This window comes from Neopsephotus bourkii, unplaced genomic scaffold, assembly GCF_033783945.1.
Source record: "Neopsephotus bourkii isolate Nb327-2 ecotype Australia unplaced genomic scaffold, CSIRO-AGI_Nbou_v1 NB_948, whole genome shotgun sequence".
Taxonomy (NCBI): Eukaryota; Metazoa; Chordata; class Aves; order Psittaciformes; family Psittacidae; genus Neopsephotus; species Neopsephotus bourkii.
The window spans coordinates 70,234-88,424 of record NW_026901442.1 but is presented as its reverse complement, the minus strand read 5'-3'; the positions used below and the strand labels follow the sequence as shown (position 1 = coordinate 88,424).

Sequence of the window (18,191 nt, the reverse complement as noted above, 5' to 3'; positions counted from 1 at the left end):
AAGCGTGTACTGTGACCACATACTGCTATGGAAGCACAGCATCTATATGGAATTTGGATGCTTTCTGAACTAGCTCCCCTGTGTTGTCCTTTGTATTTCTGTATATGGAAACAAAAGTATCTGCACTATCATTGCAAAATATCCTCAAAATGTTTCTTCTCTGAGCTACCATTAACAGCTATCTTTCCAATTACCAAATTTCCAGTGTGTTGGTGCTAATGGAGACTGCCAGGCAAGTGTTAATATAGACATGCAGTCAAGGAATACTAACTCATGTTCAGGTATCACTTTTGTAATAGCTAGACAAAGATTTTAAGGCGAATGCATTACCTCTTCTCTATGAGACAGAAAAGCTTTTTAAACAGGCCTGTGCAAGGTAGAAAAGTTTTTTTAACAGACTTGTGCCCAATAACTGAAGTATAGACAAAGGCTGAATACCAACAAGGATTTCAGCTCAGAATCTGGAAGATTATCATGGCCAAATTTCTGAAGCAAGTACACACAGATTCACTGTTTGTTGCAACATCCAAGGTAATAAAAGCAGCTGTTTCATGTTTAAGAAATATTGCAGATGTTGGGGACTGAAGTAATCCCTGAAGCAGTCTCCAGAGTCCTGGCCAAACGGTAGCCCAAAGCACTGAAAAGGACCATCTAGATGTTACCATACTGCAGTAATGATGATCATAATGATAGTCTGCAGTATTACAGTCAAAGCATCAAGATTTCTTTTGTTCTTTTTCTTATAAAACAATGCAAACTGAGAAGGAAGCCTATTCTCAAGCATTCATATGGATACAAAATAAAATACTAGAACTAAAGGAGCACCATATAGGGAAAAAAAAAGAAAAAAAGGCATTTTAAGACACCTGCAAGAGTAAATGAAAAGCTATAGCTGAGATCTAGTTCAACCCTTGCAAAACTCTCTGAATTAGCGTTCTGTTGGTTTAAACATGTATAGCTTCAAGACAGCATTTTTTACAGTCTTGTCCACCTACTAGTATATTGATCCATAAAATGGTAACTGTGGCTTAGCATCACAAATAGCCACACATTGACTTGAAAGTATTTGTTACTGTACACACACAGAATAAGACAAAAATAATAGAGTGCATAAATAAAATGACCTTCATAGCAGTTAGCCTTTATAGCAGAAAGAGATAGGAGTATCAAGTGGTGTTTCAGTCACTTAAGAATACCTACATAATGAGAATTTAGCACTCTGCAAAAATCGGTAAGCTCCTCTAATTGTACGTAAACGTTCCCACCAAGCATCATCATAAAGCATTTTCCAAGGCAAGCTGCTGCAGCTCGCAGAATTCTACCAGTCAGGACAGATATGAACATGAAGAAAAGCAAATGGATGATGGTTTTACAGACACATGAAAGCAGGTATCTGTTATTTACATGGGACTTAAGCAAATAAATCAGAGGAGGTAAGTTCTTACTCTTGAAAATGAGGAAGCTTTGGTTTGCTAGAACAGAAAAGCCAAATTATTCAAGTAATTTTAATAAATAGAAATGTTTTAATTAATCTAATAACTTACAATGAGTGGCACAGGCATAAATTAAGCACCAGTGAGTGTGCAGCTTGGGAGGCAACTCCCAGGATGTTCAGAAAACACAAGTACTGTTTTGCTTGATACAAGATGCATGTGAATATGTGGGCTTTCATACGCTAAGACGTAAAGTGGATGGCTAAGGAGATACTGATCTTCTCTAAACATGAAATGAAGAAAATGTAATTACACTCTAAATTATGTTACTACATATTTATCTACTGCTATAGTAGTATCTACTACATATTTAGCTCACATCTACGGGAACAGCATTTTCAGAGCATACACAAAGCAACTACAGAAAAAGAGTTTATAAATAGCAACCTTACACCTGCTACTTAATTCATCTACAGTGACACTACTTATCTTGAAGACAGTCAAGCATGTTGTCAACAACCTTGGAAAGTTATAAAACCTATCTCCACAAAATCCTAGACGTACGTTTACTAACCTATCTGTGCATCTCTTACACAAAAACTCTTTGAGGAAGACATTGGGAGAAAGTTTTGCTAAGGTAAAAATAATAATTCACACTTTCCTCAATGTGTGTGTTTGCGGGAGGGGGACCAGGATTTTTCTGTTTGTATCTTTAAACAAATGAGGCAAATACAAAAGCCAACTACTATTACTAGGAAGGGAAACAACATAGTACGTCACAAGCTGAAAAAGAGTCCCCAATAAGTGTGTCAATTAACTGGAAAGTCCTGCAGAGCTAAAAAGGTAAACAAATCAAGAAGTCAACAAATCAACTAAGAATACATCTGCTTTTGCAGACTGTCTCCTTTCTAGTTTAAGGGGAATATGCATGACAGAAAGAAATGTTATCCCTCCCAAACATAAATTTTTATTAGCTACACTTAATTCTCAAGTAACTGGAAACATTAACACATCTGTTCCAAGCAAAAGCTTTCAAAAAACCCCTCTGTAAATCTGTACTTGTAGTCACAAATATGATAACAAAACATATTCTTATTTTTGATAAAAACAAAAGTTTGTCTCAGAGTAAATCATGCATGAAAGGAGGACAATATTTTTTTAACTGCATATGCTTCACATGCTGGTTCAAATGGCAAAGCTTTGCGTGCCTGGCTCAGTGCCAGCTGACAGCTCAGCTGGATATCAATGCACATTCTGACCCCCCTTGCAGTGTGTCACTTCTGAATTGTTTCCGCAGTAGAAAGTTTATTCAACCTCTCTCTCAAATTCAGTGGACCGACCATCATTCTGCTATTTAATCATAGCAGAATAGGTTATTTTTCTGACAGCTCTAAAGCCAGACAGCAACTCCTAATGAACAGCTTGATACAAGTGGAATTTCAACTGTTTTAGCCTCAATTAATTCTGCTGTCAAAACAAATGACTGCTTTTAGTGTTTAGATGTCAAGCTGCATCACAAAGGTCAATTCTGTATGTACACAAACATATAAGCAATCTTTCTTGCTATTAACTTGTCCTGTGACATGTTTATCAAAAGATCTCAAGATTTCAGATTTAGAAGCAAGGAAGACAAAATACATTTTCTCAACACTACTTTTTTTAACACTAACTTCATTTTATTGCCTGTCCAAAGCAGAAAAGTGATTTTATAAAAGGAGAATTTTATTTTTCCCTGCAAAAGTACTTCTTATTCTGGTGTATTTTATTTGTAGGAATAAAGACTAAAGATGAATGGCTGTTGCCATCTCTGAGGTAAAAAACATATTTGTGATACATATATCATGCTAGTACCAGACTGTCACAGCAAATGTCAGTTTGTGTATTTGGTCAGGCCTACTTTGCCAAAAAGAGGCTAAAGGGCAGAAAACATAACTGGCCTATTAACAATCTGAGGGAAAATACTGAAATAATCCTGGTAAAACTGTATGCTTTAATCTAATTCTACAAATACAGAGCATGTATATCAGCTTAGCTAGTAAGTTACATAGATCTGCCAAGCAAAGTCTCTTTTTTAGATGAAGATGTTAACATACAAGGAGAGTATCTACTAAACAAGCAAACAGTTCTAACCCTCATTCTGCTACTAGGCTTCCAGCCCTGCAGACAGTTCATGGGATCAAAGGAAACATTCATCTCAGGCTCTTCTGGTTCTATGGGCACAAGCTGATAAATACAGCAAGCACTACTCTCAAGAGGCAATATTTCCATGTGGCTTACAGAGCAAAATCAAAGCAGAAGAGGATCATATCTGAGTAGCTTTAAAATAGTTACTATCAATTAAGATGTTTATCAGAAGCAAGAAGAGAGGTTTTTTTTTCTATGCAAAAAGGTGGCAAACATCTTTAATTACAAAAGAAAGTAATGCTTATTGCTCAGACAACCCAAAATTTTCAATAAGAGACACTGAACACATACCCAAGGCAACATTTCAAGTTAGAAATCCAACTAGCTTACAAACATCACAATACGAAAACAAATGCTGGAAGTTTCAGCCACAATTTATGAAAGCATGGTATCTGTGACCAGCAAAATTAATGTCAGCTAAGACATCAATCTGCAGAACACTACATTCCCCAACTCTTGTCATCCACATTTTTTTATCCTTTTCTACTCTTCTCCTGCTTTTCATATATATATATATATATATATATATATATATATATATATTCACCCCATATTTCCTCTCTGGCTGCATAAACAACAGGATTCAAGCTGTGGCTAGTTTTGAACTATACACAGGTTAACTGACTGGATAACACACAGATACAAATGCACACAGATGTCTGCTGACTCTCCAAATTTATAATTGTTAAGTCTGCTTTTTCCTTAACATAGCATGACTAGTTTTGGTCCTTCTCTCTCTCATTTTTATCAAGTCTATCAATATGAGATATCATGAACCTATTAAATTCTAGGCCTCATCTTTAAAGACTACTTCAAAGAATCACATCTCTGTAAATCACCTACTGTCCCTGTAATCCAAGATGGGTATGGTTTCTTACTGAACTTAAGCCCATGAAATCATCAGAGGTTAAGGCATTTAATGGGACTGTTTCCTAAAGAGAAGAAGTGGGTAATACATTTTTCAATATTCAGGCTTTTTTTTTTTTTTCAGGTAGAAACAATCTTTTTCAGTAAGACAAAATCCTCTCCATGGGAACATTTTCCTGCTTAGTAGTGCTTTTAAAGTGACTTTCCTACTTATTTGTACAGAAAATTTATTTTGTGGGGGAAGAATGAAAAAGTATACATGCTTAACTATCTCTTCACCCCAGCTGTAAAATGGGAAGTATTAATCAGCTCGTAACAGTTTCCACACAGGTACTATCAATAAGCAAAGAAAGTAAATGTGAATTTCTTCATGCTGTGCTTTTTCTGCAGCTTATAGTGAGTTTGAGACACTTGGGGGGGGGGGGGGGAAGGGTGCCAAGAAATTGACAGGAAAACATTGACAAACATGTTATTAAAGATTATTACAAAAATCTACCTTTCCTAGTTATGCCCAAAGAGCTACTTGGAGCCCAAAACAGTGTAGCTCTGTCCTTGAAATATATCTCAGCATTTAAAGACACAAAATATGCATACTATTATCCAATATTGTCCATAAAATATAGATAATTTGCAAATCACTGCTTGCAAAGAGAAGAAATGCATGTGACAACCTTCTACTCCTGTCTGTTCTTCCTGAACCAGGCTATCCAAAATTATGCAGGACTACACAATTCTCTGAAGGATTGTATCCACTATAACAGTGAAACAGGGAGGGACTTCTGAAACTAAATATCCAAGGCTGAGAAGTTTAATGATAGTAACAGCATTCCTTAGTTTTTCCAGATATCCCCTTTCCCCTGGGAGAGCAACTCTTCAAAACAAAATTTCATTATTAAATAAAAAATTTGAATTATAGACACTATTAAAAAAGACAGGAACTTGAAATGTTATTGTTATGGCTAAACCTGGGCTTAGGTCTGAGCAGCTAGTTTGATTAGCTAGGGCTTGGACACCTTCCTTTTTCCTACCCTCATACTACTATTCAAACAACAGGTCAAAAGTACCCCCTTACACTGCCAAAATGAAGACAAATCAATATCCATAATCTAAAACTGAATTACTGACACAGAAGGCCACCCAGGTGATCTGTAACAATTACGACAATAATAAAAATGATAATGAAGACAAAGCATAAGAGATCTTCCACTTCCTGTGAACCACTATGAACGCACAAAGTTAAATACAAGCCAAGTAAGAAGTCGCTTTTAAATGCCAGAATAAATATTTGTGTTCAAGAAAGAGTATGGCATATAGACCTAGTTGACCAGACAGTCAATCTGACACAGAATTTTCCAGTGGTAGCTTCTGGTGGTATAATGTACTATCATGTTGGGCTATTATTGTTTACTAAATTATTAATTAATTAGAAGTGGGACGCTGTGCAACACAACTTAGCGACCACTAATACTAGACAGACTATTATAAGAACAGTTTAGGATTTATTTTAATTTTATTATAAAAGAAGATAGGTTGTTTGGGGTTTTCTTTTAAGTCCAACTTTAGCTTCCTGTGTTTGCTTGCCTAGTTTTAAAGTACAGTTTACCTCAAAAAGCTTGGGTTACAAGGCCCAGGCCATTGCTCTTCTCTAACACTGGCGTCTTTGACAAATAAACTACATGTACAGATGTTTATAAATAGGTTTCAAAAAACTTCAAAAAAATAAATGCCACACCCAGCACTGTTTCAGGTCTTTTCTTTCAAAACAGAGTCCATTATTTACGCACATAAAAAGCTAGTAGCTTGAATCAAAGCAAGCTTCAATATTCTATGGCCCTTGTTTGGCATCTCAATCTCTGGGAAAGGACTAATTTGTTTCTAAGATTTCTTAGGAGTTATTAATGCAGTTACTGAAAACCTTTTTTAATTATTATTTTTTTACTTTATCCTGTTCATCTTGTATATTTCTGTATTAGATAGGAAACGTAGTTTAACACAACAAACTAAATAGGAATTATTAACACGGAGTAAGACTGCACTTACAGTACTTGCATTAGCTTCCCAGTTGTGGTGCAGCTCACTTTAATGCCTTCGTAATCACTTTGGAAAAAACATAAGCAGTATGCTGTTACATAGGCATTCAGGACTAAAATGCCCACATAAACCATTAGAAAAGACCTGACAGTCATAAACTCACACCAAACTTTGCACTAAGCCCCACCACTGCCAAACAGCAACATGAAACATTATTCTAATCAAGTAATAATTCAGTTGAATTAACAGAATCAGAAATCAGCTGAATTAAAGCCTATGAAAAACTGTTTTTTTAAATATTTACTAAATTGAAGCTTTCATAATTTATGATTCTGGTAATACTCGATGTCAGCAGCATTAATGGATTTGTAAATAACCCAGATTAAACTGCTTTGCTTGCCATTCAAATAGTAAACATCACAGTCAGTTTTGAAGCCTGTTAAAAGTCCACATTGCTAAATAACTGTTATTTTTTTAAGACTTCAAAATATATGTGTTTGCTTCCCAGGAACTGAGCTCTTAAATGTGTTCACTCAGAACAGACAACAGTCACTAGCACACTGACAAGGATGCCAGGGTATTTTTTTGTTACACGCTACCTTGTGAGGTAGTGGACATTTTGACCCCAGAAATTACAGGCCTGTCAGCCTGACCTCAGCGCTTGGGAGGGTCATGGAGCAGATCATCCTGAATGAGATCACACAGCAAGTGCAGTGAAAAAAAGAGATATCAGGCCCAGTCAGCATGGGTTCATGAAGGGCTTGAACAATCTGATTTCATTCTATGACAAGGTGACCCACCTGGTTGATGAAAGGCTGTGAACACTGTCTATTTGAACCTTACAATGCAATTGTAACTGTCTCCCACATCATTCTCCTGGAGAAACTGGCTCGTCATAGCCTGGAGAGGCATGTTCTTCTCTGGATTAAAAGCTGGCAGCCAAGCAGGCCAATGGCATCCTGGCCTGTAGCAGCAATAGTGTGTCCAGCAGGGCAGGGAAGTGATCACCCCCCTGTACTGGGCACAGGTAAGGCTGCACCTCAAATACTGTGTTCAGTTCTGGGCCCCTGACTACAGTGATATTGAGTCACTGGAGCAGGTTCAGAGAAAGCAATAACGGTGGTGAAGAGTGTGGAGCACAAGTGTGACGAGGAACTGCTGAGGGAACTGGGCTTGTTTAGTCTGTAGAAGAGAAGGCTCAGGGGGGAAGATGGAGTGAGGTGTGGGTCAGTCTCTTCTCTCAAGTAACAAGCGACAGGACAAGAGGTAGTAGCCTCAAGCTGCACCACAGGAGGTTTAGACTGGACATTAGGAAGAATTTCTTCATAAGAGAGGGTGCTCAGGCATTGGAACAGGCTGCCCAGGGAAGTGGTGGAGCCACTGTCCCTGGAAGTGTTCAAAAAATGTGTAGATGAGGTCCTCAGTGACGTGGTTTAGTGGTGGTCTTGGCAGTGCTGGGGTAGTGGCTGGACTTAATGATCTTAAAGGTCTTTTCCAACTGAGTTGTTTCTTTGATTACAGCTTTTCTAAGTCACTGATACATTTACTAACTCTAGACTGATAGTCTCGCCAGAAAGAATTTCAGAATGATTAAAGAAAAAAAAGTCCTGAATTAATGTCTCCATTTGACACCCATGACCTTAAACTTTACAATGGCTGGAGTTACCAGGAACCTTGAGACAATTTTTTCTGTATGGGCAAAGAAATAGGTTTCAGCAGTTCCAAAAGCAACAGGTCAACAGTTTTTTAATCAGCATTACTGCTCAATTACTGACCAAACATCTACTTTCTGGATTTGGTGAAAGAAGAAACAGAGTAGGAATCTTACATCTGCCCTGTTCTGAATCTTGTTATATGTGGACACACCATTTGCTTAAAATGATTTACACTATTACTCCTAATATCTAAAAGGATAAAAGGAACAGCAGTCAAACGCCCTACTATATGTGCAAGAGCCACTGATGTCTGATCGACAGCAATCATGGACAATAAATACTGTAAAGTAATGTTAATATTTAATCCAAAGAGCCGATGCATTGCAGTAACTGATTTTACAACATTTTAAAATATGCAAACTACTTCTAGTCCCTCCATAAAGTTCAAATTTGTTGGAGAGAAAGTGAGAGGAGACAAGAAGTCTTTTTACAGGCTTGTGTTTTCCACAGCTCAAATTCTAGACACAACTGGTACACACAAGTTGTACATTCTATTCTTTTCTGCCAGATTTCCTCTGCCTACTAGTGTGTTGCAATTTCAAATCATGTTCTGGCTTATTCAGATTTGTACTTGCTTGATCCATCTTTCAAAAACCAATGAATTATTTTTAATTATAGTGAATAGATGACCCAGTGCCTCTCTCACACTGATTAATGGCACAGGATATATAATAATAGCCATCTGCAGAGCACTGTTTTATTGGATGCCCAAGGAGCCAGCAAAGATTATGGCTTTCCATTTTTTTTGTCTGCATTACAGTAAGTTTTGATTTCTTTTTTACTAGATTTTTAAGAAAAACATGCAAAAATAAGAGGAACAACTTAATTACCAACAGCCACTAACACTGATACCAGAGCAAATTAATGAAACCAAATCATCCAGATTTGATTTTGTTACTGGCTTGCTTTTTCTTTTTTTGGACAATGCATCATAGCTGAGACTTATTTGGCCTTCAAGGTACCTTGGTAAACTGTGTAGTGGGCAAAAACTAATACATGGACAAACACATACTGGAACAAACTAATTTTTAATAGATTATTAGAAGATTAAGTAAATATAGCTAGAACTTACTGATAAGTCATTAACCTTGAGTAGCCATTATCATTTCAGTTATTGATTTAACCTATGCTTTAAGTAGAAGAAAAGGACATTTTCTGCCATTCAATAAATGAATTTTCCGAGGAACAAGGAGCAATAGCCTATAACAAACAGAAAACTGATTCATCAGAAGTGGCCAACAAGTTCTGATGAACACTGCAGGATCATGTGAATCATAAAAGCATCTTCCAACTGATGGTATCAAACCTGCTATTAGACCTAACAGCAGGAACATATCATAAAATCACATAACAGCTTGAGTTGGAAAGGATTTTTAGAGGTCATCTAGTTCCAATCCCTCCTACAATAAGCAAGGTCACATTCAAGTAGATCAGGTTGCTGAGAGCCCTGTTCAACCTGATCTTGGATGTTTCCAGAGATGGGATACCCAAAAGTTCTCTTGGAACCTTTCCCATACAGTGTTTCACCACCCTCATTGTAACGTATTTCTTACTAACACCTAACCTAAAACTATCTGCCTTCAGTTAAAACCATTGACCCTTGTTCTGTCACTACAAGCACTGATTAAAAAAAATCTGTCCCCATCTTTCTTATATTTTTATCATATATATTTTATACTTTTATCTCTAAGTACTGAAAAGACACAATAAGGTCTTCCTGGAGCCTTCTCCAGGCTGAATAACCCCAGCTCTTTCGGCCTGCCTTCACAGGAGAAGTGCTCCAGCCCTCTGATCATCCTTCATGGCCTCCTCTGGACCTGCTCCAACAGGTCCATGTCTTTCCTGTGCTGGGGGCCAGACAGCTAAATGCAGCCCACTCCAAGTGGGCTCTCACCAGAGCAGAGGGGCAGAATCACCTTCCTCGACCTGCTGGTAACTCTGCCTTTGATGCAGCGCAGGATGTGATTGGTTTTCTGGGCTACAATCACACATTGCTGGCTCGTGTACACCAACCCAGGTGCACTTGGCCTTGCTCAAACTCACAAGGTTCACATAGGCCCACTTCTCAAGCTTGGTTCAGGTCCCCTTGGGTTTTAGAAACTGTTCAGAGCACACTAAATTCTGACCTGAAGCTTCACTGGTTATTGCAAGTCCTGCCAGTTCTCTTTCTGTTTTTCACTATTTTATAGTGATTTATTTTTTTTTTTAGATCAGTTAAAATACCTGCAAACGGACATGGCTATATTAATTACACTGAATGGAAGAAACAAAAAATGAATACAATTTCTTCAAATACTGTATTACTAAAAATTGTAAACTAAAAGCTAAACTAAAATTTAAATGAGTATTTAAAATAAATTCAGTAAGAAGTAGGTGATACAGCTGACCAGGTAAGTTATTTAGGTAGCAGTTAAAAAACAGCCATTCAAAAGAAATCCACAGGTCAATTTAAACGTCTCACAAAGCATTATGGCTTGAAACAAATGTTGCCTGTATTAGCCAAACCAGCGCTAAAACTCTACAAGTCCCTACATATTATGATTACAGGTGACAGAAATTAGCCGCCAGAGGGAGCCCACGTAATCTAGTCCAAAGGACATCACTATACAACAGGAAAGTTTAGATAACGCAGGTCAGAGTTTAAGAAAATAATTGCCTATATCTAGAAAACTTTATACAGTTTTTATAGTCCACGCAATAAAACAGCCCTCTTCAGTACTTCATTTCAGATTAATTCTTATTTTTATAGATATAAGAAAAAGCAAGTGAACTCTGCTATGAAGAACTGGAACTAAAGTTAAGAATATACTGAAATAAACCAACATACTTTGTTATGGATTACCTTTTTAGTTTACTTTGTTCTCCAAAATTCAGTATTTCAAGAAGCAGCCTATCATCTAAGGTGGTATAGTAGCTCACAGATAGTATGGGAGAAGGCCTACATAGTCCTAACGGATTTTTAAGCATTTTCTTCAAACAGATTTAGGACTGGAATCTTAAGCAATAGTTAAGTACGTAACACATCTTTTCTACATTTGTTTTGTATGCCAAGTGAGTATAACTTTTACATTGAATATTTATATTTACCTGAGAAGGCACCTCTTTCTCCAGTCTAATTCATAAATATATCATGCACAGGAACTTCCAACATTTGGTGCACGAGTTACAATACCTTTCCATTCAGAACAATCCTCAAAGGCAGAAAAGAATATTTTAAATCAAGAAAAGCAGACTTTATGACACTGAATGTTTCCACTTCATTCTTAAGATGGCTGGTACCTCACTTTGACTTCCAAATCTTTGTACCTGTCAAAGCTGTATGATTATAACTTGATACAACAAATGTAATAGAAACAGTAACCATAATTAACGTCACTGGCAGTTGGTGTTTCTAGTCTTTGACACTTCACAACTTCTTGTGAATTTGTATTCTTTTACTGCTGAATTTGCATGTGCTTTCCCTCTGCACCATGACTGCTTTACAAAGTTGGTATCAGTAAAATAATTTAACACTGAAAATTCAGGATGCATACGTTTCCAGACTAAACATAAAATCATAGAATAGTTAGGGTTGGAAAGGACCTTAAGGTCATCAAGTTCCAACCCCCTGCCATGCACAGGGACACCTTGCTCTAAACCATATCACCCAAGGCCTCTTCCAAACTGGCCTTGAACACTGCCAGGGATGAAGCATTCACAACATCCTTGGGCAACCTATTCCAGTGCCTCACCACCCTAACAGGAAAGAATTTCCTCCTTATATCCAATCTACACTTCCCCTGTTTAAGTTTTAACCCATTACCCCTTGTCCTATGCTATCTTTCCTTAGAATACTTCTAAAATGAAGAAATGCAATTTGGCAAAACTTTTATTTGGCCCCAGAGAACACAGAGGCCTTTTGAAGAACTCTGTAAAGCAGCAAGTAAGTACAGAGCACGTACAACTTCTCCCATTAAAAAGTGAAGTGTTAACTTTTCGTGCAATTATAGTGTTTTCTAGCAAAAAAACCCCACAGTAACAACATGGATGACTTGAAGTACAGAGTGCTCTAGCATACATTAAGAAGTATCTTTGTAACCCAAGCAGTAAGAATCCTAAATGCAAGATGGAGATCCCTAGCAACTGACATCTCACAACAGCTAGTCTAAACACAGGTAAAACCACTAAATTTCCTGATTTCAGACCCATGTAACCTGAATCTGTGACGTTCATACTTTTTCTTCGTTAATCTTTATTGAAAAATTGCAAAATACGCAGGAAAGATTTGGAAATTTTTCCATATACAGTCTAATCTCAGCCCACATGAGTATCAGCATTAGTGGATCACAGAAAGAATATGAAACAAAGTTATATTAAAAACACCTAACAGAGACGCTGTAAGATACCTAACAGTAATATTTAATAATATAAATTCTTAATATCGACTGTGTTATGCACATCCTTACTCTTAAGAAGACATTTGTGCTTCTATACTGGAGGAGAGAGATGCTAGTCAGGACTCTCAGTGCTGAAGAAAACAGAAAACAACACTACCGAATTCCTGTATTCATACACCTAGTATGACACACTAAATACTTTATTCTTCCTATAATGCTAGAAAAACAGTACTGTGAGATTATTTTTTTTTAAGAAAGTCCTATACACCACACCCAACAAACAATACATTCAGAAAGCACTAGTCAGTTTGCTGCTTAGTGAAGAAACAATCTATATACAATTTATTCTTATGGACAGTTTTGTAAACTAATCAAATAAACTGATGCAATTCTTCCAGAAGTTTGATAAGCAGCTTTATAGACATCTGTTCTGAATATAATTTTTTTATAAATCTATATTCAAGTTCTGAAATATGATTTATGCAGAAACACATAGAAAATAACACATAGTTTGTGCAAGGAACTTTGTTTCTTGACAAATTTCACTGATGTACCAAGAAACAACATAGTTGAAAAGCTTCCTTGAAGATCTATGTAGAGGAACTCAGAGCTAAAAAAATGCCATGCTTCATGAACATAAATACTACATATACAATTTCAAATTCTCAGAATTCACTAGTTTTGATATAAAATTATTCATAGAAATTGATAACACATGATTTTGTCTAAGTACCTTAAAAATACAGCACACTAACAAACAACGGTTTGGCCTTTTATTAAGAGTGGAAACCTAAAGTTTTAAAATTAACATTTCCTACTCTGTTATTTTTAATCTCTTACCAGGTCTTTCCTTGCCAGTTCCTTTTGACTCAGCAAATTTCTGGATCAAACTCTCAACTGTAGTATTTGTCATGTTAATGATAAACTCTTCATGCACCTTCAGAAAAACCACACCACACACAAAAGGAATTTAAAAAACAGTAATTGAAGGAATGTAAGTAAGAAATAGTTTTCTCTAGAGCTGGAGTTCAAAATACTTCCCTCTAAAATATATTACAGAGCTTCCAGAAATGAACAGGCATTTTAGTATTAGCAAGTGTTTGTACAACGCAGATACAAAATTAAGAATGAAAGAATAGAGCTTGATGAAGGGTCTAGAGTTTACTTCAATTTCCTCCATCTAAAATGACTTGTGCGTATAACTTTCTGAATTTGTCAGCAACCTGACCCATTACAATGTCAGCAAGACAAGTAGTCTCCTAAGCCAGTACAAGTTAAGGGCGTGAACTGCTACTACTGTATTATCACAACTCCCACCTGCTTGAGTGAAAGCATTACTGTTGTGATGTTTTTGGTATGACAAAGGAACAACTACATACTCTTAATAAGACGTTTTTCCAACAACACTATATGTATATGTTTTAGAAATAAATAGTATGACCCTAGTGATCACTATTCACTAGCAGAAAACCTCTAAACTGACAAATAGTCACTCTAACAGCATGCAAATAAAAACTCCATTTCAAAACATCCAAAAATTAAGAATTGTTTCTAAGGATTATTAATTAAACCAACTAAAGAAATTATAAAATCTTCCATTACTGATAAAAACCTGGAAACTTCAGACTGATACAGTTTCAAGTTTTAAACAAAGAATAGCACAATTATGTGTGAAATGAGTGCTAATTTAATACCTAAAGAACAGAACTTTGAAAGACACCAAAAATTCTTCATTTTGTCAAAATATTTTGTTTTGTTGAGACTAAATTTATTTAGGCTTATTCTGTAAATTTTGTGATGCTGAACTTATGGATGCCACGGGAAACCATGTAAATTTGAGCTTATGTTCAATTTACCATAATTTGAAAGCTGTGATCTTGTAATTACCATAAACACAGTAAGAAATCTTCCACTTAATAGTTAAGAAAAATATGTCGCATAAAAAAAAAACCCCAAAAAACATTTTACCTCTCCTATTTGTAAATTAACTTCTTTTATGGTGTTTGACAATGATTCTATAATCTCTTTCATACGAAGAAGATGTGTTTCCTCAATGTCTTGAAATTTCTGTAAACCAATACAAGAAACTGTAATGAAATCATACTGAAAAGATTTCTTGAAAGACTAAACCTTAAATTTTAATAAGTACACATAATTAAGAAAAAAAAAGACAAAACCAAAATAAACAAACAAAAACCCCAAAACAAGCAAAAAACCCCTCACCCCCCCAGAAAACACCCATTTATTTTGTTTCTTTGCTTGCTTGGTTTTGCTTTGGGTAATTACAATGTTAATGAAAGAAAGGTGCAGAATTCAATTATGAAATAATGTACATTAAATTACAATATATTCTTTTAAAATCACTGCAAATTTTTTTACTTGCTCTTTAAATTTTCATTTATCTTTAGTATTTCTACCAAATAGTGTTAGAAAGAGTTAAAAAAACAAACCACCCTCTTTTCTCCATTACTGAAGCCTCGTTTTTCCATCTAAACACAGAAATCTTATTTCTTAATCTGTTTTGTACTTCCTTCTTAGCAGTCTCTCCTTCTGGTCAAAATATACACATGCTTTCTCTTCTTCCTTTGATTCTTCAATTACGATCAATTTCTTTGATCTTTAAACTCACTGCAAATAATCTTTTAGGTTTGCTCCATTTTACACTTCCAGGTAACAGCCATTTTAAAAGCACTTCTAATGTTTTTAATGACCCTTCCCTAGCCAGAGATCAGAATGTTCCATCCTCCCCAACAATCAACCATAATTGTCTTGAAATATTTGTTTACTCCTGCTCTTAGTTCTCTTCCTATTTCTGTAACTGTCCTTTCAAGTGTGTCCAAACTTTAGAGCACCACTTAATCCTCTCTACAATTTGTACAGGGTTCTCTGAATATCATACCTTCACATTTCACACCTCCTGCTACTCCGATTCCCAAAACCATCTCCATACAACAAGTATCTAACTTCTAAAAATCTCAGTTTTTCTTTTGCCATACTTGTATACCTCTCCAGCCATCAATCAAACAGATTTGTTGTGTTTTTTTTTTTTTCAAGCAGCCTTACTCTTTAATTGCAGAGGATATGGTCATCCTCCATAGCCTACTCTATGACCTTACTTCTTGTATTCGTTGCCTTATTACATAAACTACATTATTTGCTTTCAAAACTATATATATATATGGTCCATCTCTACAGTCACTTGCTATCAGGGTGTCAACACACATGCACAATGTGTCCTTCCAATGTGCGACTTTTTCCACTACCTAATTTTAACCTAAACACGAAGTCAGCTTTTGAAATTATGCCAATGTTTCCCTCATGTTTGGTCTGAGCTTCCCATAAAACTCCTGAAAACAGAGGTACCAGTCTCCTTTAAACTCTGCTCTACAATGACTATCAAAAAGCTGGCCATTTAGAGACCTTTTTTTTTTTTTTAACTCAGTAAAAAGCATTCCCCTCCTCCAATTGTTTCCTTATTTTTTTTATTGTTTTATACTTAAGATGTAACGCCTTTGAAGTAGAGCTCTCTTGGCCTTGTACAGTACATAATACAAAGAGGTTCTGATCAAAGAATAAGGCTAGGTAGTATGATACAACCACATCGTTCATATCATGGATATAATCATTAACCAGCTTGTTTACTTTCCCGTTTGAAAGATCAGTCCATTTTTAAAACATTTACTGAAATGAATCTGTAATGTTAATGACCCAACAATTGCAAGCCACTTCTTAGCATTTTAAGCTACAATAATGATGAAAAATCCCTAGACTGGATCGTTAGCTGTCCTCGGTATACAGAGTTTAAGCAAACATTACTCCTTTTTATAAACATGTATTTTCCTGTAAGTCTTACAATTTTTTTTAAAATGAATTATTATTTATTCCTGAACATTACTTACATGCAGGCTGCTCAAACACAAAATCATCCAAACGCAACTCTACTCAGTTCTAACTTTTAAACAATAATTTTGCATTTTCATCTATTTGATGGGTTCCAATAATTGACTGTGCTATGCAATAAAAAATAATAATTAAAAAAAAACTTCTCACAAGGTAAAAATCTGGCAAATAAGACATCATGTTGTATTATGCAATTGCTATGCAGTTGCTAAAAAACTACAGCTTTACTCAGAAAAATCAATGAGGGATTTCTATTAAATCCCATTTCTAAACAACAGTGAACTGTATTTTCCTACTTCTTTAATCAAAATGAAACCTTCCATGTTTATCACAGCAAAAACCATAACTTGCAATTCAAGATTAGAAAGACTGTATGTTTTAAAATTCAGTCTCTCAAAATCACATATTACAAGTCACTTTGATAACTGCAGGTAAAATAATAAAAGACAAAAGAGGAAAAAGATAAAAAAACCTCAGTGGAGTCCGAATAAGATAAAAGTACACCTAAGTGAGTACGTTACTCACGTTACTACATTAGTAATATAGGTAATTACATTACTGCATTAGTACCTAGAATACCACAGCAATTAAAAATGTTTATCTTCAGAAAAATAGTATGCAAACAGTATAAAATATACTTAAGCTAAGACAACTGATTTTGCACTGAAACAGTTGAGAATGCTTGCACTCCCCACTGACTGTTTTCCAAATGAATATATTTCAAGTGAAATGTACTCTAAATTAAGATAATACACGATGTGCTTCATACAGAAGTAGGCTTCCACATATTCGTAAATGTTGTTATTTTTCCTATCAGGTCATCTTTAAAGTAGGTCTTCTGCAACCAAATTGTAGCTGCAGCTACACTACTACACTAAAAACAAATTTCGAATTTATACTGGCAGAATGGCAATACTAATTTCTAGAGTGGTCATGTTTGGACAATTTCCAGGTGTCTATTATCACAAAGTAAAAATTTAAATATTAATTAAAAAGGTAGTTGCAATTAAGAAACCAAGGACATATAAACAAGTGTGGTTTGTGGTGAGGGGTAACTTTGTACAGTTTTTGCATTGGGAAAAAAAAGCAAATGAATCAAATGATCCTAAATCTCCAGCCCTCCCACCCCCAAACATAGAAACACAAAGGAGCCCAAAACCATGGTGAGATTTTCCCAGCTGTAACATCCCTTATAGCAAAAATGTGTGGTGGTAGGCTTTTTTGTTCCCCCACCCACCACTTCGCTACATCTCAGCCTGGTTTAGACATGTAATACCTACCTAATAACACAAATAAAGATTAACAAAGAGCATCTTCATATTCTGTCTCTAAATGCAAAAATAAGCTGTTAGTTTTCTCATTCTTTTGTTGTAGTGGATTATTTAAATGGATTAATTTTTTTTAGTACATGATGAAAAGCCCAACAAATATATTTGCTGAAAGCCCTTACATTTTTCTTCACTAATTCACTGATGATAAAATCCATTTCATGTTTACCTTCTGTCAATTCTAAAGAACTCGTTTCCATTATTCACAACATTTTTGCTCACTGGGTACAAGTTTTTAGGGCAGTTTAGCAAAGCCGGCTTATTGAAGTCATACTTGTTTTTTCTTATTGTTTCAGAAAGTAATAAGACAACTACCATAAACATAGTCTCCTTCCTGTAAGGTAAGAAATGGGCAGC

The 18,191-nt window shown here is 35.7% G+C and overlaps 1 protein-coding gene across 1 annotated transcript in view; it reads right to left on the bottom strand.

Annotated features, from left to right (window-relative positions):
* The window catches only part of FCHO2 (FCH and mu domain containing endocytic adaptor 2), an 85,704-nt gene that overhangs the window by 47,405 nt on the left and 20,108 nt on the right, over positions 1 to 18,191 (bottom strand). The window contains exons 7-8 of the mRNA XM_061358599.1: positions 14,575 to 14,673; positions 13,447 to 13,543 (exon numbers count right to left, since the gene is read on the bottom strand). Of these exons, the coding sequence (XP_061214583.1) occupies positions 13,447 to 13,543; positions 14,575 to 14,673 (196 nt within the window). The remainder of the gene's footprint in view (positions 1 to 13,446; positions 13,544 to 14,574; positions 14,674 to 18,191) is intronic.